The sequence below is a fragment of the Pleuronectes platessa genome, chromosome 12 (genome assembly GCF_947347685.1).
Source record: "Pleuronectes platessa chromosome 12, fPlePla1.1, whole genome shotgun sequence".
NCBI lineage: Eukaryota > Metazoa > Chordata > Actinopteri > Pleuronectiformes > Pleuronectidae > Pleuronectes > Pleuronectes platessa.
Window position 1 is genome coordinate 2,295,443 of NC_070637.1, and position 22,508 is coordinate 2,317,950.

The following is a 22,508-nucleotide window of genomic DNA, read 5'->3' on the forward strand; positions in this document are numbered from 1 at the left end:
AAACAACGGAAGATTTTAAAAAGAAGAATGGAAAACCGGGAAGAACTCCTGTCGGAAGAGGTCCGAAAATATGAGCACCTTTACAACCCGTCGATGTCCGAGTACAAGGACACTGAGATGGCTTCCAATTCGTGAAAGGAGATCTCGGCTAACGACTAATTATAAGAAGTTGCTCTTCAATGTCCAGCAGGTCCATCTCAATCAATTGTTGTTCGGTTGGAATCGTGAATACACTCTCTGCCATGGTTCACCGTGTGTTTGTAATGGAGAACACGACTGGTAGAAGGTAAATAAACAGTCAACAACGATTGCCACACCCACAAAGAAGGCGTCTCTCAGGTCGTCTTTGACAAAAAGCATTACTCCGCCTAGTGTTCTGGCGCGGAATTGCTTTGTAAGACGCGCAACGGTTGGGGAAGCATGAATGACAACGAGTCTTGCGCCACAGCGGCGTGAAAAGACGCAGACGCAGTCGCAGAAGCATGTTTCAGGCTTAAGAGGTAGGCTTCTCTAAGCTCGACTTCCGTTGCGCTATCTACTGTTCTGGCGCTGAATTGTTTTCACAACAAAAAGGATCGTAGAACTATAAATCAAAAAGGGTCCGTCCGCTCCGTCCGTCCGTCAGTCCGCAACGGACTCGGAGAAGCATACAGAGGCCTTTAGTCTTCGTCCCATAAGGTCAAGGTCTGTAAACTGATTTGGACCCTACAACATGGGTAAACCTGGACCAAACGCACACGCACCTTTTTTTTTTTGCTTTGAACATGAATGAGTGTGTTTTAGGTCTATGCAACTTCATAACGAAGAAAAACAGTACACCTCCTTATTTTGTTTTCTGTGTTGTGATTTGATGTCAATTTGATTTATCATGATGTACTGTTGGAAATAATTATTCTTCATATGGCCTTTATATATTATGTGTTCAACACCTTAAACCGAATGAGTAGCCTCTATTTAGTTTGGAACTTGAGATCATAAATATAATTCAGCTTGTTTGTATCTCAGTGTTGAAGGAGCTGACGATGAAGGTTCTCAACTCTATGAGCAGCTTCATTCCTTTGCCTGCCATCATCCAACGAATACTGCAGGTGGGTGTGTGTGCGTCTGTCTGTGTGTGGGTTTTATTTATCTTCCCCCCTTTTAGTGACTCGTCTAACTCAGGGGTTCCCAAACTTTTCAGCCCACAACCCCCAAAATAACATTCCAGAGACTGGCGAACCCCACCTACCCTGGATTTGTTATATAATGTTGCGCACAGCCACGCACATGCACTATAAGGCCTATTCAAACACAGGCATTAATACAACACAAAAGAACAACATTCTTACAGCCATGATATTATTTTATAGCAATTTAAGAAATAGAATATAACCAGAATACAGGGAAACTCCATCTATAAACAGCAGGGCTGAGTGAGCATATACTGTAAGTATAAAAAAATGCGCAGGTGATGTCTGTGCGTGTTTGTATGCATAACGAGCAGCAGACACCTTATTGCTGCCATGGGCGAAAACTTTAGGGTTATTTATTTTAGCCTAACCATTACTTTCATTTCATAAATTCTCTAATGAGATATGTGGGCAATATGCATGGAGCAGAGCAAGTCCATTCTCGGCTTATTTTGGAGACGGTGACTCAGAGATCATTCTTCAAGTTTAACTGCGCTCTGTATTTATTCTTTAAGTATGTCAGGGCTGAGGAAGTCTTTTCGCACAAGTACGCCAGCCTTGTTAACCAGTCAGGTTCAGTGGGTGGTCAGCAGCGGGTTTAATGTTTCGCCGATTATTATTTGCCTGCGCAATTAATATGCCACCTCATATGATGCCCTTTGAGCTTCGGCTGGGATGGTCTGTTTGTTTAGTAAGGACTTTCTTTTGGCCTTGTACCTCTCACTCATTCCGCTAATTTGTGTCGTAATGGTTCAACAAAGAAAAAGGAAAAAACTGATGGAAATGTTGTTATTGCAACTATTTATTTTCAACTCATATTTATGTATATATTTGAACAATAATGGGTTAAATATTCCATTTAAAATTGTTTCAAAATTGTATTTGTGTTTTGAACGGCGTCTCGCGACCCCCCCTTTGTGTCTCCCGACAACCCCTAGTCTAACTGACTGTGGATCTGCTTCACAAAGAACTGCAGCTTCTCTATGTTGACATCCCTTCAGCTGGTTACAGTGATCTCCAGTAAAATCCAGTTGTGAAACCCCCCCTACAGCACAACACACAGCTCTTTCTGTTGTTGCATTGTGGTTCAGTCAGTGTGCCACCTAAGCAAGCTTAAACACACTAGCTCTGTGATGTTCTTCGTGGCTGTGTAATGTGTGATATAATCATTATTAATTGTGTTGTGTATTGATTACACTTTTTGCATGTGTGTGTGTCTGTTAGGACCCGGTTTATGGGAAAGGAAAGCTTGCAGAGATCCAAGGCCTTATTCTGGGTATGCTGGACACATTTAACTATGAACAGGTAAAGCACAAAGTGTGTGTGTGTGTGTGTGTGTGTGTGTGTGTGTGTGCGTGTGTTTGTGAATGTCATCTTTATTGTGCATAGACGATCATTATTGCCCTTAGATAAAAGTCTTAGCGTTAGAGATGAAGCAGTTTAATACTGATATTGGATTTCAGTCTTTTACTGACATAAAGAGCTGGATTGTGTATCTGTGACAATACTGCAATGTATTCAATTTAATTCAGTTTTCTATTTTTTCTGTTTCTGATCACATGCTGCTTCATGTGAAAATGTTCGGTCGCCAGTTGTTATTTTGATGAATAAATGTCTTTTAGAGCCTGTTTTGTTCCATTAGTACACCGACTGAGCCATTAGGTCTGTATTAGCTTGTAGCTCATGAATCCTCTGCATATCTATGCCACCGGTTTAATGCTGCTCACAATGGGCTTCATTTATCAACTGTTCATAAGAAGAAATATCTTCTTAAAAACCAACCTACTCAGTTTTTACAAAGATTCTGACATTCACCAATGTTTCTTATCTGGGATTCGCTTTTATGTAAGAACAGAATCTATGCACACTGAAGAGCACTCTGAAGGACACTTGATGCTATTTTTTACTTTTAATTGTAAAGTTGTATAGTATGATTTATATTACCATAATATCCTGTATATGTTTAAACAAAAAAGACAAGTTTCAGTGTATGTTTTATTTAAAACACATGGAAATGTTGAAGGGAACACACACACACAGCATATTTTTTCTATACTGCAAAAAATGACACTTATTTAACACATGAACATGTTGAAGAGGAGAAATAATCCTTCACAGAAACAGTCATCCATCTTTGGTATTTAAGATGCCAACCACCAGTTGTTGTTAACAGATGTCAGTGACCACTAGTGGATATTTGGAACATATCTTCAGTTGTGTACCATAGTGCCATCAGGTGTTTTGGCCTTTTAATTGCAATAACATTACAAGCCAAACCTGAGGGTTAGCTGAGGCTGAAGGTAATTCGGACTGGCTAATGGCTTGTATGGCAGTGGTATGGAAGCCATGTGGCCCGCTCAGTAGATCAGACATCATTACCTCTGTGCTTTTCTAAGCTGAACACCTACTGTCACATTTGTTTGAGGAAAATAATATCAACGATCAAATTTGATTTGTATAGCCCATATTAACAAATCACCGTTTGTCTCATTGGGCTTTAATAAGGTGTGACATCCTCTGTCCTTAACCCTCAACAAGAGAAAGAAAAACTACAAAAAATAAAACGTTTTAACATTGTAAAAAGAACGTAGAAACCTCAGAGAGCCACATTTGAGGGATCCCTCTCCCAGGACGGACAGAAGTGCAATAGATGGCACGTGTAAAAGAGAACATCAGAAAGATATGGGTATTTGCAGCATTGATTAGAATTAACACTTTGTAGCATAATGGAAGTTAAATTGATGGATTATTGTCAGTAATGGTCAAGTATCTGAGGAGACATATTATATATCAAGCAGTCTTGTTGTAATCATAGTCTATGGTCAGCAGCCACCACGATCAGGATCCACCATCAAGATCGGATACCACCATAGTCAAAAGTCATTGTCCACTGCCGCCATCAGGATCCACCATCAGCTGCCACCACAAAGACATATCTAATATATCTTTTATATATATATAGTGATCATACACTACACCTCTTTGTGGTGTCCTGTCATTTTAGTTTGTTAATTTCAGTCTCCTCAGTGTATTTTCTGTTTCCTGTTTTATTTTGTAGTATCTGTCCCTTGTGTGTGGTTTCCATCTTCACTTCCTTTCGGTGATTGTCTTCCCAGTCCTCATGTGTTTCACCTGGGGTTAATTGTTCCTGCCTTCCCTCTGTGTATATTTAAGCCTCTGTGTTCCCCAAGCCCTTTGTCGGTTTGTACTCGTTGTTGTGCTACTCGTTTCTACGTGAAGCCTTCTTAGGTTTGTTTGTTTCTTGCTGTCTCGACCAGCTTCCTCGTTCCTTGTTCTCCGTGCGCCTTGTCGCCAGAGTTACTTATGTTAGTGTTCCTGTTTTGTTTTTGTCTTGTTTAAACCCTTTTATTATATTAAATACCTTTTTGTTTGTAACCTCTGCATCCTGGGTCCATCTCCTCCACCAAACCGTAACACTCTTATTACTAATGCCTATGAACTAATATTGAACTTTTTTACAATATATTATGTGAATATATAATTAAGATGTAATAAAAACTACAACCTGGCCTTTTATTATGCTGTGTTTTCTTTTTTTAGACTTTACTTGAAACAACCACTAGCCTGTTGAACCATGACCTCCACTGGTCCCTGGCACACCTCCGTGCTGCTGTCACAAGGGGACTCCACCCACGCCAGGACCACTGTAACATCTGCCTCCAGCAATACAAGAGAAGGCAGGATTCAGCTGAAGAGATCATTGTGTTCAGGTAACAGACACTGGACGTGTTTAATTCTTGGACAAATAGCTTCTGTTTTGGGGGTGATATAACTACCAGTACTGCTGAGTGACAGTAAATAATGCTGGATTTCACTTTCAGTCAGTGTGGCACATTCTCAGACAGTTGTGGCCCAGACTAACATGTCTTCACTGTGAACAAAGCAGTGCACTGCTGCAGATGATCTGCGTGATGGAGCATGGAGTAACTGCTAGATGGCAGCATGCAGTCTTTACATTATGGAAGGAAGGCAAAACTCCGGTGTTTTCTCATAATTTAAACATGATGAAGTGAATACCCGGGGTCTGACACATTTGCTAGCTGACATTTTATATTAGATCACACCGGTCCTGAATACTAAGCATTGTTTTGCTGAGCAGATTCATTGGGTTGTATTCAAGAACAGCACTGATGTTTGACATTTTCAATTGTAAATCAGGGACTTATAACAGCTCTATTTAAGGTGATGTTGTCCATCTGCCCTAGTTAGTTTTTGCATCTTCACCCTTCATAGTCAAGCAAAAGAGCTTGAAATAAAATATATAATATTCTTGATAATTATGAACCTTATTTTAGAAAACACTTTCACTTAGTGCAATTAGCTTTTTGTATTTGTTTTTTTCTGAAACTAGAATAGCGCTCAGGAGAGTGCATACAGCTACTAAGGCCCAGCTGTCCTATGAAATAAATATAAAAGGAAGTGGTCTGATAAACCAAATAATTTATTTGGCGTAAATAAAAGTGGAAAAAATGCGCAAATACAGTTGCAATTGCAAATACAGTGTAAATATACTGGTTTAGACCAACAAGCAAATGGAAATGTAACCAAAAAGCATTGACCGGGAAACTGTGCGTGTCTTGTCAGCTGTGGCCACCTGTACCACTTCCAGTGCCTGCAGCAGAAGGACTGTGGGTGGGGCCTTGCCTCAGAGCGGCAGCAGCGCTGGAGCTGCTACAAGTGTTCCTCCAGCCAAGGAGGGAAGGGAGGCTCTTCCACTGAACCAAACAGAAGCCGCAGCATGTCACTGGCACAGGTGTGTGTATGTGTTTGTACATTCAAAGAAAGATCTGCATTGACAGAGGAATAGGAATACATAGTATAAAAGTTATGATATGTAAATAAATAAACATAAAGGATAAGTCTTACTCACAATCCCATGAAAATAACCAACCAGCAGTACTTTTTGATCGTTTCTCTCTATCCTGTCCTGTTCCCTCAAATTTTTTAGTTTTCATCCATTTTTTAAATTGCATCTATTTGGTATATCTGGTCCAAACAAATGTGTGGCTGAGGTGGGAGCAATGGAATGCTGCTCCTCATTTAGCCATTAAACTGTATTTGTGTTAAAACTTGCTCTTATACGCACGCACGCACGCACGCACAGTGACCAAACTCTGCTCTCTCTCTCTCTGTCTCAGACTCGTGTTACATCAGTGCATCATGATGCAGGAGCAGAAGCTCACAGGAAGAAGGTAAATATTTATCTGAGCTGCTGTCCAGCCTGCTCTGGCTCTACATATACTGAAATATGTTTTTCACTCCTGAAACTCAGTGGATAGTTTAATTTTCTCAACTATTCTATTGAATAGTTAGGAGAATTTACTGCCATCTTTTGTAGTAATTTATATGATTAGGTCATCTGTTGTACAAAATGTTTAATAGCAACATTGTGTTGAGGTTATAGTGCAACATGGGTCTTTCTAAGGACTATTATGTGCATAGTGTTATGGAATTTTCGGAGACACTGTCTACTCTCCTCTCTCTGGGGCATTGTGCACCTATCTGTCGTGTTTAGGGAAGTGCGAGAGCTTGGCGAAGGTCAAAGGCTTCACTCCATAGACATCACAGATATGAGACTGCGTACGCAGGCAATACTGTCTCCAGAACTAGAAAATACATTTGATTGTGTAGGAACTAGCAGACCGATAGATCAAATGATCTGTAGGGGGTTTAAAGTGTGACTGCAGGTAAGCGGACTTCAGAATATGAGAGGACATCATGCACAGTTGTTGTATTGATGGATTCTGATTTCCTCCTTGCCAAGCTTCAATAAATATTTCAGCATAAGACATCAAAGGCTCCTGAAAACCTTCGTCACTGATGAGTTGATCATTTACCAGCAGATTTTCCACAATACATAGTTTTCAATGCAGTGCTGCAGAATTTGGTTTTGGATTTTGCCCACCCCCACAAAATATCCAAATTTTATGCTGTTTATATCACAGCTGCTCTCAAATTGCATTTATTTCACTTATTGCACCAATTTAATAAATGACAGTTTAATATTTATACTTTGCTTGTTTCTTGTGGTCCAGGTGTTTGTTGAGGCATCATTGGACCTTCAGCAGGAACAGTCCTGGGATCAGCTACGCTCTTTATACCGAGGACCCTCCAGGGTAAGGACACTGTCTGCATATACAAATTCAAAAATGTCACTTTGACTGGAGCAGCAGCTCCTGACATCAGCTTTGAGATAACGCTGTCACAATATCAGATTTTCACCAAGAGATTAGAATAATATTTATATTAATCAGATCTATAGAAAGTTTTAATAATGACACTATTAGTCAATTTCATCTTTAACTTCATCTTATTATTATTATTATTATTATTATTATTAGTTGCAGTAGTAGTAGTAGTATTAAGTAGTATTTGTAGCATTAAATTACTACTAAAGTAAACAATTCATTAATTTGCCATAATCAACATTTGTGAACGACAATACGGATGCAAACATGCATACAGCTCTTGTAACAGAAGGGATAATAGACTGGCCTGTGGATTTTCTTGGTTGTAAATAAAATCACAGCCTAAAGAAACTGGAAGGATTTGGAAGGTGCTGGATTATTTCTACATTATTTACATATGTTTATTAATAACATCTCAATAATTAATTTATTAAAAACTACAAGCATTGTCAATTCTGGTATATCACAATACCCTTACTTTGACTTAAGTTTGTTTACGTGGAAGGTCAGTTTGCCCCAAGCTGTTAGATCACACCAGAAAATAGCTTGTGTAACACTGTGGTACTATAGTTAGTCATATTATGAATAAATATTAGTCATCGCACAAAATCCAGCTAAAAAGTTTCCCACTTCTTCTCTGTTAATTTGTGAAATGAGGCAGGAGTGAATCTCAGAAAACAACACTTACTACAGGAGAAACTTCATTGATGAATAACTGACTGTAAAAATCCTGCAAGACTGAATTCGATTTTTTTATTAGAATTTAGAAATTTTGAGATATTGATTCATGAAACTGCAAAACACATTTATTTTTAGTTCAGTTTTATTGTCACATCCTAATATTTCTACAACATCTCATATTTATCTTATGTTCTCTCTCTCTCTCTCTCTCTCTCTCTCTCTCTCTCTCTCTCTCTCTCTCTCTCTCTCTCTCCCCCCCTCCAGTTGTCCATCCTTTCAGAGCTCTCCCACTGCCACAGCGAGAAGACGGGGCCTCTGATCCCGGCCCAACCAGGAGCAGAGAATTTCCAACTGAAACTCGCTCCTCCACCTCTGTTGGAGGAGTAGCATAGTTACTGATCAACATTTCCATCATTTGTCCAGATTCAAGTAGAAATTTTAACTTGAAGGAGACTTTCTTGATATTTTCGTTGTGAATTGTAAATTTCTTTTTTATTGTGACAAATTTGATATTGTATAACTGTTATGTAACTATATCAAAAATTATTATTATTTCCAACAAACTGAATCTATGTATCAGAATGCCTTTTCCACCAAAGGGAACTGAGTGCTACTGCTGGTTCAACTTAGGAACCTTTAAAGAACCAGTTTGCTTTTCCATGGGTCAGAGGCGCCTTAAGGCTACACCATTGCATCACCATATACGTCAGTGTCTACATCTCTATGCCTCAACTGTATAAATGAACCCACATACTGGCACTTATTATGTTACATTAAATGATACATATCCATTAATTCATTCATTTAGTCCAACCTTACTCCAGTTGCTCTCTGTCTCTCTCTGACACACTGACACTGACTCCCCTTACGTTGATTTGTTTGTAACTACCGCTGCATTATCATTAGCAATGCTTTTCTACAATGAATCTTTCTACAGACCTTTCATTCATCTTTTTATCCCCCTGCCTTGCGCACTGACACATACACAGACACACACACACACACATACACACTTTGTTTTCAGACAAATCTGTAAACTCCAGAATGGGTAAAAGCAACAGAATTTGGGCTTCACCGACACACTTTTTGCACATCGAGGAGTGAGGTGTGGTCCAGTCACAAGTGGTGACTAAATAATCCTGCTAACATAGGCTAGTCTTTCCTCTAGACCAGCACTGTGTTGGTGTTAGCCTGGAACCAGTTTGTGTTGCCAAGAGCCAGTTCTTTGGCCACTGAAACACACAGAACAGTTTCCACTGGCTCCCAATTGGCCCTAGAACTGCCATGGTGGAACAGGGGCATAATAGTGCTTTCACTTTTTACTTGAGATTCAATTATTCACTGGAAGATTGTGGGAAAGTTTATATTCAAGTTCTAATGAATCTGTTTTCACAGCACTAAATTGTCTTTACATGACTTTTTATCAATACACACACTTTTTAATTTCTATAAATTTAGGGTTTATTTGGTTCATGATTTTGTCTTTTAACTCGTGAAAATAGTTCAGGGACATATTAACAAGATTAAGAACTTGACTTTTGTTGGAGGTGTTTGAATGTACTTTTTTTTAGTAGAATCACACCTCCGGCTGTGTCCCACCACACAATGCAGTATGTTAGAGACAGAATAAGGGTAGTCGGGAGGTCACGATGACTTACAGTATGTATTTCATTCTTTAAACTGAAGGTAAAGTGTGACCTTAGCAAAGCAGATTATTTTCAGTTCAGCCTCTTTTTGCAGGATTTATTTCAAAATCTGATCTAATCAGTTTAATGTTCATTAAAAAATAAGTTTGCCTAAATTGTTCACTTAATGTATTCCAATTACATATAACATTTTATTGCATAATTTCAATGAAAAAGGTGACATTTAATGAAATGTGAATAATTAAAAGCACCTAAAAGTGATTTGATTAAATTAAGTTAAACTAAAATATTAACTATAAACAATATTTTATCTAAAATATATGCATATATTAAATGTGTTTAACTTTATTTAATCAAATCCCTCTCGAGGCATTATATGTATTTACAGAAAATAGAAAACACTTAGTTAAATATGAACCTTAACATTTAATTTATGTAATTAAGTTACATAGAAATTGAAAATGTATTTAAAATAAAAATATGTCAGCAAGAAAACACCACCCCTATTGCTAAATCATCCAAAATGGAGACAGTAGATAAACCTGCTAAATAAATCATTCCATTGATTAACTGAAATTATGATAGGAGATTAAGAGATTAGGAAGGAAGCCCTGTGACACAGCATGAGTTACTGGATGGCAGAGGCATTTCACCTCAACACTGCAGACATCATGCCAGGTGACACACTGTTTACCTGACACACTCAAAGACAGTCAGGTCACTATGAACTGTGGACAGCACAGACAATTCCTCGTGTTGATATGCACACAGCAGATGCTAGCAGCTTGGTGATGCTGTACTTCAAGGTTCAAGGTTTCTTTATAAGTACTTGAAGGTAAATTTGTTATGCAGATGGGCCCAGCAATCGAAAGTTCAAAACAGAAAACAAAAGGCAATACAACATTAGATTAAAAAAAGATATCACACCTTATCAATTCATAAAACATCAAAAGAAACCCTCTTAAACAGACCTCAATACCATAGCAGATTGCAATGGATCCTAATACATACACATAATCTCAATGCACTTTACTAGGAAGGTCAACACCTCACAAACTTTAGAGAAACCACAATGAGCAGCTCTCTGTGGAGAGAAAAAACTCCCTGGGTAACAGGAAGAAACCTCCAGCAGAACCATTTAGAGTTGGCCTTAGGCTGAAGCTGTGTGGAGTACAGCACTGACAGGTTGATTTCAGACCAACCTATAAGCCTACTAGCCCACTCTATGATCTGGTTGATGGCAGGTTACTGAGCCAAAACACAAGGGAACAACAAAGCTTCAATGAAAGCTGAATAAAAGAGGGTTATCATGGTTACATCAATGTTAAAACAGGAACATTTTATAAGGCAAGACAACGCTGATAACCTTTTTTGCAAACTGCTTCGCAGTTCTTATTATAGGTTCATTTACAGTCAATGACTGTCTCAATATAGTTAGAATTTTCAACAAACTTAACAGGCTTAACTTTGATGACTGTAGAATCATTCTAAAATCAATCATCATAGCCTTTGTTATGATATGTTAAGCACTAAAAAAAATTATCATTTAAGAAACTGATAAAATCATTAATAACTGGGCCATGGCCAGACTCATTGTAATGTAGCATACTCATACTATGATAATACCTGCCGGTCATGGCAACTGCACAGACATGCCTCCTCTTCTGTACTGACTAGCATGTTAATCTTTTTAACCTGGGCACTATGCCTGGGTATTAGACTTAAAAACTGGTTGGTTGTTCCATGTGTGTATTAAATCCCATCACATAGTGTCAGGGGTGCTGTCCTATTAGTATTTTTACAATAAAACTTTACATGGTAAAAGTATACATGAAAAGTAACTTTTTTTGTACTACAAGTTTCTTTTGAAATGAATTTGAATATGCAGATGACTCTCCACTTATTGAATATGTCCTAATTTACATAGGCAGAAGCACCATTCATAGGTATGACAAATACATCGGCCCAATCTTCATCCAATCATCCGACTGCCAATGGCAAAGCTGCTTTTAGACTGGCCTCTAACCTGAAAACTGAAAATACAAAAAAAGGTACTTTTCATGTATACTTTTAGCATGTAAAGTTTTATTGTGGTAGTAGTAAAGTAAAAAATTAAGCCTATTTGAGTGTATTTTGGGAATATTCGATTAGTGTATAGCTAATTTGCATATTACAATTGATTTTCGAAGAAACTTGTAATACAAAAGATTTTACTTTTCATGGGTACTTTCATTGTGTAAAGTTTCATTTTGATAGGAGTAAAGGAAAAACATAGCCCCATTGGGATGTATTATTGCCTGACCTTATTAGCACATATTTCCTCAACTAGGATTTCTTAGAACTTTTACTATGTTGTTCTGGACACCTCATAGAAATGATCTATGCTGAAAAAAATTATTTTACAATTAGTCGGTCGTAAAACGCTACTTTGCCTGGACTATTAAAGATAAGTAGCAGTCAGTGGCGGTTCCCCCTCCGAGCGCAAATGCAATATGCTTCCGTATTCTTCTATTGATTCTTTTATTTTTTTTTATCTTGCCATTGAAATAGGCCATCACTTCTCAAAATAACTTCATGACTTTAATGCTGTATCTAGACCCACTTACATAAATCGATTTTGTCCTGTATTGTTAAATGTTAGAATATCAAATTTAATGAAAAGGCTGTGGGGTGGAACTTCTAGCTCTATGATGTGATGGTGATGATGTGCGCCGCAGGAATAGGTGCGCCGCAGGACGAAGTGCAGCGCAGGACGCACTTGATGATGTGCGCCGCACGATTTTGCAGCAGGATGATGTGCGCCGCAGGATGATGTGTGAAGCACGATGATGTGCGCCGCAGGACGATGTGCGCAGCAGGACGATGTGCGCAGCAGGACGATGTGCGCAGCAGGACGATGTGCGCCGCAGGATGATGTGCGACCGCAGGAAGATGAGCGCTGCACGATGATGTGCGCCGCACGATGATGTGCGGTGATGATGATATGCGCCGCATGATGATGAGCGCCACATGATGATGAGCGCCACATGATGATGAGCGCCACATGATGATGAGCGCCACATGATTTGCTGCAGTATGATGTGCGCCGCAGGATGAAGTGCACCGCACGATGATGTGCGCAGCAGGATGATGTGCACCGCAGGACAATGTGCCGCACGATGATGTGCGCCGCAGGATGAAGTGCGCCACAGGACGATGAGCACCGCAAGATGATGTGCACCGCACGATGATTTGCGGTGATGATGATATGCGCCGCAGGATGATGTGCGCCGCAGGATGATGTGCGGTGATGATGTGCGCCGCAGGATGATGTGCGGTGATGATGATATGCGCCGCATGATGATGTGCGCCGCAGGATAATGTGTTCCGCAGGACAAAACCGGGCGCAGGACGATGTGCGCCGCACGATGATGTGCGGTGATGATGATATGCGCAGCAGGAAGATGTGCCCGCAGGATGATGTGACCGCAGGATGATGTGCCGCAGGATGATGTGCGCCGCACGATCCTGCGGCACACTTCATCGTGGCTGCCCGGTTCGCCCGTGCCCAAAACCGCCACTGGTAGCAGTTGAATGATGGCATGTAAATAATACACTCAAAATCTATCCATAGTTTTGCAAATGAGCTCAGAAAGCTGGAGTGTGGTAAGACCTGTTGTTTTGTCAGTGGTGTGGTTAACACATAGTTTCGTTCAATTTGTGACACAGGTGGAGCACCAAATCTCATTGCTCTCATTACTGATCTGGGTTGGGTTGAGAGACAGGCTGCCCAAAGCCATTTTTTTGGTTTTACTGACATTGAGGAGGATGTGATTATTCTTGTGACGTGGGTAACAGTGCTGTGCTCATTCAATTTGGAGTTGTTGTCTGTAAAGTGGAGCCAGAATTGCAGTGTCATCTGATTATATGGAGGGAGGTTGTGGATAAGGGGCTGGTACATTCTTTGGTATCCAGCATGTAAAGAAAGGGAAATGACCCTGCACAGTAATGTGTAATTTATAAGCTTTAAGTAATGATTTCTTTCTTATTCCTTTTCTTAAATGGTAAATGGTCCTTTCATCTGACACACTATTCGTAACAATCTTTGCATGACACACTTATAAGCGCCAGCACTTCACTGCAGGTCCAAGGACAGGAAACGATAAGCTGAGCTGAAGTGCTTTCCACCACCAAAATATTGTTATGTAAGTATTGACAATGCATGACTCCGTTGGAGATAATGTGTGACCCGACTTAATCCCTGATGTCCCTACTTTACGTGGCTCATTTACCTATCTCACATGATGTGTTGTGTTTCCTATGGTGATTCCAAACGCGTCTGGACAACTCATTATAATGGATGTATGCAGAACAAATAAGCCCAAACTGACATCACATACTAACAGAGAATTGAGCAACATAACTGCAGCAGATTCATTTTTTTGAAAGCACCATATGTGAAGGGGAAGGATTTGTACTGGGGACACAATCAGACTAATATCAAAAACTGTGATTTCTTGATTCAACTGATCTCTGCTCTCCACTAATGCTGGATAAATACAATAACTGATAATCAGTAAGCTGCAAAGTGAAAAGAAAGACCAATGGTAATCTATTAATAACAAAATAGCTGAACTGCTTTGCAGATATATGAAATGGTGGATAATATGTTCAGTCTGATATGTCTGACTATCCCCAACAGACACTTACTGGCCTGGAACTGAAACTGACTCTCAGATGGAACCAAAACAGGTGCTTGGAAGCTAACTCAGGGTAAATTCTCTCATCAGTGAGACCAGCAACAAGTCCTGTCAGTAATTTCTCTGTGTTGTTTAGTTTTGGAAGTCTTGGCATTTGGCACTCGGATTTCTCAAAAGGCAGACAGGGTAGGCGTGTGTCTCTGACAACTACTTACAACTCTTGTGTAACTCTATTGGCAGCATTCATATAAGATAGTCCTGGAAAAAAGAAAATCTAATCTTTAACTGTTTCTCATCAGGGGCAGACCTCAGAGGGCTCTGACAGCAATATTCTTAAAAGGAGGCAATGAGGTGCCTCAAAGATTCAGAAGGAACTTTCAACTTGCAAAAATATGAGGTCTGGAACATTGAATCTAGACTGTTAACCAATGTGTTATCACCACTGTTACAAATTTAAAGAGGATCTGCTTAGTTTCTAGCATTTAGACACACACACCCTTCAGCTAAAACAAAATCCTAAAACCAGAGGAACATGGCATGCTGCAAATCTTCTAACAAATGTGACACCCTTTTTGTTTTAGTTTTTTTTTATAACTTGCATGGTGGTGCAGTGGATAGCACTGTAGCCTCAAAGCAGAAAGGTTCCTGGTTCTATGTCTGTAGGTTATCTCTGGGTACTCCAAAGACATGCAGATTGGGTATTAGATTGATTGGAGCCTCTAAATTGATGGTAGGTATGAATGTGAGCCTTACTGGATGTTTGTCTCTTTATGATGGATCTGTGATACGCTGGCGACCTGTCCAGGGTGTACCTGCCATGTCCCAATAAATGGTATAGATAACAGATCTGATGGATACATTTGTTTAAATGTAATTTCAATTCACTTGTCTATTTTGCTCCCTGAGAATCTAACAGTACAGTGAAATCATATGTGTTATCTATTATCAGAAAAGACATCACATCTTAATTTCTTTGATGTGAAAAAAAGGTTGAGAGCCACTGCTTTAAAATGCTGCTAGATCAAATGAAAATTATGTGAGATCATCATTGTGAGCTCGTAAAACACATAATATCAAAACACCATCAGTACATGTTGTTCCCTTCCTTCGCTGTTCAATGTCCCTGCTCTAATCATAGCAGGTTGGCCTTAATCTCATTTACAGTTTGCATGGCCAAGTCGAATCCTTGTTGAAAACATTAGACTCGTCTCTGAAGTGTAACTGTGACCTCATACAATGCAGTGAAATCAAGGAATCATTCAGGAAATCACATTTATCAAATATATATTGACTTGTGCTGATGAGAAGTCTTTTTTTGTTTTTACACAGAGACCTCTAGGTGAAGCTATGTACAGCGTTGAAATGCCTTCCCAGAAGAACAATGTGGGAGTGTCTGAATGACCTGATAAACTGGAAGTGTCACATTATCTGGAAGCAGCATTGATGTTTGTGAAGCTGCATCTGTGGACTTACTTTGGAGTGTCATGGAGCGACCACTGTCTGTGCTTGTAGCTCTTGTCCTGATGTCATTCTGCGAAGGCTGGGACGCTCCAGGATTTTGTCATGGCCAAACATGTCCTGAGTACCGATTAGTTCAAAAAACCCAGGTAGGTTTTAGAGCTGTTCACACACACATCATCGGAATGCTTCTTTTCTGGAGTATGTATTGAAAGACGCTTAATGCTTCTGCTTTGGACAGGATTTCGAGGAGCGTCTATATGTTGCCACAAGCTGGATTACCACCACAATCAAGACGAACAACGGATTAGGTGTAATGGCTGCAAACTCTAAGCTGAAAAATTACTGCAAGAAACACAACCATGCAGGCCAAGGTTTGATACAAATGTTTTCACTCACATTGTGGTTTTGTGTCGTTAAATGCTCATTTGAATATCCAATAGCTCAGTTAGGAATCTGTGATGAAAGTAAAACTGGAATATCACTTACTTAATTACTGCTGCATGAATTTAAAATACAAAATATATGCGAGAAGCATTTAGGCTAAGGTGACTTTAAAACTACGCTTTTATATTGTATGCTCCTGTCAGTATTTAAAAGTCACTTTTACAACCATAAATGTTTTGAAACTGTTGACAAGATGACAACTAATTGTGTGGGTTGTGTAGAAAATCGGTTTGCCTTCTTCAAGGTTTTTAGAGTTGTGTTTCTCACTTGCAGATGTTCCGATCCGTGTAGACACCTGGCCTGCACTGCTCACCATTAATCAGGAGGGTTCCCTGTCCTGGTTTATTCCTCCTGGTACCATGCCTGACATCACTGATGAATCCATCAGACTGGAAACAAGACCCGAGGCCACTGTCTACGTCAGGTGAGCAGAGGCTACATTTATCTATCAATTCACTACTTTCTGCTTTGAGGGGATTTCAGTCATTTTAAATTATTCCAGAGAACCCACTTCCAGCCATCTACCCACCCCAAACACCTATGCAACCCCACATAAATCAGACCTCATAAGAAAACTAGCAAAAACAAACAAACCTCAAAATAAATGAATAGATGTAAATAAAAAAGAGAGTTCAAATGAGTACAATGTTGTGTGGGTGGGGCCAGTGTGTTGCATCAGACAACAATGTCAGAAAATGAATAAAAAATTGACTTAGTTAAATAACTTTCGTTAAGCCTGTATTATGTACCAAGTTTGACATCCCAGGAGATATTACTGTCATCTGTTTTCACCGAACACAGGAGACAGAAGGAATGTACACAGGCCTAAGCCTTGAGGTGTGTCGATGTAATCTCAAACTAACAATGATTCTAATGCCCTGGCATTGTTGTCCTGTCATTCAAAAGGGTGTTTGGTGGAACTCCAGACCTTAAGAGCGGTAATGATGCTGCAAAGGAGCTGCGTGATGCCTTGACCAAAGCTGGGAAAACATATGATCTCCTTACTTTCTCTGGGGCTGCCTATGATCTATACTTCTCTGTTGATCACCACAATGAGGTCTGGATCTATGCTGTATGATGACAACATGCATCATCAACTGAACCCAGTAAACTGTACATCATATAATGACATGTGTTCTCCAATATTATCTTCTAAATAAATCTACTCCACTCTGAAGTTAAATGACAAACAATTTTTTTTTTCTCTCTACACTGTCAAGAGTTTGCTGTACTGTAAGGTCTTCAGATGGTATGTTGTTATTTGATACTATAAAAGTCAAAACAACAGACATTAGATGGCGAGACAACAGACCAAAGAAATCTTGTGTTGTCTGACTTTTTTTTTTTTCAGGAATGTTGTGGTATTTACGTACAGCCACTTTTTGTTAAAAAGTGACGATAGTTATTGTCTGCTAATGCTTTTTTCTCGAAAACCTTTGGTGTTGATAATATCTCTTTTCATATATATTGCCTTTTCACAATAAACTGTTGACAATTGTGTCTTTGCTGCAAGTGTTGTTATTCTCAGATTGTGGTTTTGTATGCCTCATTACTATGACATAAGCAGAGTAACATCAAACTGTGAAACACTTTTACCTCTGTCTATAGTTTTGGTGTGAGTCTATGTACCACTCATTTACATTTTCTGATCAACTTAACTCATTCAAACAGTGATGTAGCTATTGAATGTTGACTCATGACTGTGTTGCCAGCAATAAAGTCATTTCTAGGCGATTTCACCACTAACATATTAAATGCAGTAAACATTTGACATCTTTGTAAAGAAGGCTTTCAGATAACTATGGCAAAGCAATTTATCATAAGTGCACTTTTACAAAACAATGCATATTCCTTCCATCTACTTGCTTCCAAACCATGGATTAGAAAAGGGGAAAAGGTAACATTTTGAGGTGTGGGAGCTGAACTGTCCAACTCTGCCTTCCAACTAGCTAAAGGGTAAATGGTTTTGTATTTATATAGCGCTTTTCTAGTCTTGATGACCACTCAAAGCTCTTTACAGTACAGTTTTACATTCACCCATTCACACACACATTCATACAGTGCATCTTCCGCAGCACTTTGTTATTATTCTTCTTCTCTCTGCAATGATTGCAGTATTTTGTGTGCTTGGCTCACTTCTACATATTACAACACCTTCAGCGCATGTGAAAAAAGTGAACATTGGCACAGGAAGTTCTGAATTTGGGGGTGGAGACTTGATGCAGTTTGGGGGCAGTCTAATTCCATGAGCTCCACCACTTAACGTAAATTTGGGGTCCGAATCTGAATAGCCAAATCTAACTGATTCACATGTGTTTCAGACAGAGGTAACTCTTGAAAAATAGTTGGGTTTTTTTGCATTGAGAGAGCCAAATAATATTCAAAAACACAGAACACAGTTACATTTACGTAACAATTCACTTTCAACAGTGAATATTCTGAAACATTTTCACCTCAAACACATTCATTAAGCGAACGAGATTATGTACAAATCTAAGATTGGACTACAGAAAAATAACATGACTGTATTTTCGCTGGACACCCACACACTCTGCCTTATACAGTCAGTCAGTGACAGCTCTTGCTGAGAGTCACTGACTCTCTCCGAAACCTCATTCTCTGGGTCAGGAAAATTCCTCTTCTAGGTCTTTCTCTTGGTTGCTGCCATAATTCACTATGACGAACCAGCAAACTCATTCCTATGCCTCAACGTTCATAGGGTGCCTTTCATTGACCATTTATGGTTGAATATGGGCAAGTAGAGAGTGGGATGTGAGCCTGATCAACATACACATTTTCAGTTGGACTGTAATTTGAAAAACAAATTCAAGGGAAAGTCAGTCATCAAGATCATCAATGATGATGTCAGGGAAAGGCCTGAAAAGGCCTGGAAAGTACATGCTGAGGAGATGGTATCTAGCAGATGTGGCTCACGTTGTCTCTTGAGTGTTCATCAGTATTATAAGTCCAATATTGCAACAAAATGTGCTTACAATAGATATCAGCCGCATTAGTTGGACTATAATTCCAGTCCCAAAGGCTAACAAACGAAACAAACACTTTAACACTTGAAACGTTACAGAACTTGAAGATTCCTAGTTTGAAGTCATGGAAATGTGGATGTGTGAGTGCCCTCTGGAGGACAGTTGAGTTAGATAGGAGAAGTCATCGTCAGCCCCGAGGGAAGACACCTGCTCTGTGGAGGAGAAAGCTATGGGAATGCAATGTGTGTGTATTCACACTCGCAAACATGCACGGACTCACATGCACACGCACACATGCACACATGCACACATGCACACACACACTCATTGGTGCCTTTTCCCTTTCTAATAGTGATATACAAGTAGCGCTGCATCGGCAGAGCCACTGGCATGATCAGGGACCCTCAACATCCCTCTCATGGCCTGTTTGCCTGCCTGACGTCAGGAAAAAGGCTCCTGTGCCTTTGACAATCAGTCACTATAAATTGTTCTGGACTGAAATGCAATTTACAAAAACAGTACATTAAATGGGATGAAGCAGCTAATGTGAATATGTATGTAAATATACTTCTTTTTTTAACATTGGTTTAAATACTATTTTAAATGTTATTGCTGTCTTCTCTATTTCTGATGCACTGTCACCCTAAGAGAAACTGCATAATTTCACATGCTGTGTTACAAACTGTGTCTTTATTGACACTGTGCTGTGACAGAAATCTTCTGAAAAGACACACCATATTGTCTGCATCTTCCAGTCATTTATGGCTCCATGTTTGTTGTAGAGAGACACAAAGTAATGCTGCCTTTTATATTGATCATTTTCGTTAGTTGTATTTGTCAATGAAAAAGAAAATCGATTGATGGTCTTGTGTGTACAATTGGTAAAGGTTCCTGACTCTGGTTGTGAGTTAACACACTGAACACGATTGATTCAACACTCACATACAGTACTTATAGGCTCAAACACACTTTGACTGATTGATTGATGATTGATTGCATGATTGACTTAATTTCAGGCCCCCACACCGATGTCACCCCACATCAGACCAGCCCACACTCCTTGCCACCTCCATCTTCAGTATAGACAAAGGTAGCGACAATTCAAATGTATTCATAAACAAATTACATAACCATCTAAATTAGGAGCCAGGATCACTGCTGCTCATTTAGTTATATAATCTTGCCTCAAATATTTGCAATTGCATAATACTTGTATGTTATCAATCAATCAATCAAATTTTATTTGTATAGCCCATATTCACAAATTACAATTCATCTCATAGGGCTTTAACAGGGTGTGGCATCCTCTGTCCTTAACCCTCAGCAAGAGTAAGGAAAAACTACTAAAAACCCTTTTAACAGGGTAAAAATATGTAGAAACCTCAGAGAGAGCCACATGTGAGGGATCCCTCTCCCAGGACGGACAGAAGTGCAATAGATGCCACGTGTAGGAGAACATCATCAATAATCAAAGTCTCTAGCAGCATTTGATGAGGGTAGACATCCCGAAGGACAACCCCAACATGACATGCCAGGCAGTCCCGCTGCAAGCACAGTCCATGCTCAGCAACCATCTAGACCACGATCCACCATCCAGACCAGACGCCACTCCAGTCCTCAGTCACCGTCCACCGCCACCCACCAGGACCCATCACAAGCCACCACCGCGGTCCTGGTCCACCGCCCGTGCCCAATGCCAACGCGACACAGGGTCCGCCACCAGCACCACGATCAGCCCAGAATCCGCCACAATGGATCCACCACCGCGACCCCCGGTGTACGATCCACAAACCGCAATCCATGGTGCGGCCACAGAGGCCCTGGATCTGCGGGTGATAAAGCAAAGGGATTCCGGGGAAGGGGGATAGGGATGGAGAAGAGGAAGGAGAAGCTGGAAAGAGAAGCTCCGTGTGTCATGTGTCATAAAATAGAACAAGTAATGTTCTGGCGCACTAATTAGCTCTAACTATAAGCTTTATCAAAAAGGAAGGTTTTGAGTCTACTCTTAAATGAAAAGATGGTATCTGCCTCCCGAACTGAAAGTGGTAGATTATTCCACAGCCGAGGGGCTTGATGGCTAAAAGCTCTGGCTCCTACTCTTTTTTTAGAGAATTTAGGGACGACAAGTAGGCTTGAATTCTGGGAGCGGAGTGCTCTAGCGGGTTTATAAGGTACTAACAGCTCTTTAAGGTAAAAAGGCGCCATATTATTAAGGGCCTTGAAGGTGAGGAGGAGAATTTTAAATTCTATTCTAGATTTAACTGGAAGCCAGTGTAGCGACGCTAATACTGGAGAAATGTGCTCTCTTCTCTTTGTTCTCGTCAGGACACGTGCTGCGGCATTTTGGACAAGCTGTAGAGTCTTTAACGACTTACTGCTGGAGCCAGATAATAATGAATTACAATAGTCCAGTCTCGATGTAACAAAGGCGTGGACTAGTTTTTCTGCATCTTTTTGGGAAAGGACATGTCTAATTTTGGAAATATTACGTAAGTGGAAAAAAGCGGTCCTAGAAATTTGTTTTAAGTGAGAATTAAAGGATAAATCAGGATCAAAGATCACTCCCAAGTTCCTGACGGTTTCATTGGAAGCAAGGGCAATGTCGTCTAGCGCAGCTATATCATTAGATAATGCATCTCTAAGGTGTTTGGGGCCAAGTATTATAACCTCTGTTTTGTCTGAGTTTAATAAGAGAAAATTGCGGGTCATCCAGGTTTTTATGTCCTTGAGACATGTTCGAAGTTTAGTTAATTGATTACTTTGTTCAGGTTTTATTGACAAATATAACTGGGTGTCATCCGCATAGCAGTGGAAATTTACCGAGTGTGTCCTGATAATGTTTCCTAGTGGAAGCATATATAATGAGAATAAAATTGGGCCGAGCACAGAGCCCTGTGGAACACCATGGTTAACTTTGGTGCGCACAGATGACTCATCATTAATTTGCACAAATTGTGAGCGATCAGAAAAATACGATTTAAACCAGTTAAGGGCGGTTCCATTAATGTTAATTAACTGTTTGAGTCTTTGTAATAAAATTTGATGGTCAATTGTGTCGAATGCTGCACTGAGATCTAACAGAACGAGGACAGACACAAGTCCCTGATCTGAGGCTATTAAAAGGTCATTAGTGACTTTTGCCAAGGCTGTCTCTGTACTGTGATTGGCTCTAAACCCCGATTGAAAGTCTTCATATATATTATTTTCCCGGAGAAACTCACACAGCTGATTGGCA

General features: G+C 39.9%; 2 protein-coding genes across 7 annotated transcripts in view; both read left to right on the forward strand.

Annotated features, from left to right (window-relative positions):
- vps8 (VPS8 subunit of CORVET complex) overlaps positions 1 to 8,858 on the forward strand; it is a 75,041-nt gene extending 66,183 nt beyond the window's left edge. For 3 of the 6 annotated variants that reach the window (XM_053435720.1, XM_053435719.1, XM_053435721.1), the window contains 7 exons: positions 1,006 to 1,088; positions 2,394 to 2,474; positions 4,731 to 4,900; positions 5,775 to 5,943; positions 6,329 to 6,382; positions 7,226 to 7,306; positions 8,324 to 8,858. In XM_053435720.1, coding sequence (XP_053291695.1) covers positions 1,006 to 1,088; positions 2,394 to 2,474; positions 4,731 to 4,900; positions 5,775 to 5,943; positions 6,329 to 6,382; positions 7,226 to 7,306; positions 8,324 to 8,446 — 761 coding nt within the window. In that variant the 3' untranslated portion in view covers positions 8,447 to 8,858. Of the gene's footprint in view, positions 1 to 1,005; positions 1,089 to 2,393; positions 2,475 to 4,730; positions 4,901 to 5,774; positions 5,944 to 6,328; positions 6,383 to 7,225; positions 7,307 to 8,323 lie in introns of those variants that run through there. The other 3 variants (XR_008341470.1, XR_008341472.1, XR_008341471.1) reach the window with 2 other exon arrangements.
- A 6,941-nt stretch (positions 8,859 to 15,799) lies between these two features.
- On the forward strand, positions 15,800 to 17,789 carry soul2 (heme-binding protein soul2). Its single transcript, XM_053436418.1, has 4 exons — positions 15,800 to 15,991; positions 16,084 to 16,216; positions 16,563 to 16,713; positions 17,196 to 17,789. Exons 1-4 carry the CDS (start codon positions 15,869 to 15,871, stop codon positions 17,365 to 17,367), a joined length of 579 nt encoding a protein of 192 aa, XP_053292393.1. The 5' UTR covers positions 15,800 to 15,868; the 3' UTR covers positions 17,368 to 17,789.
- Positions 17,790 to 22,508: the final 4,719 nt, after the last annotated feature.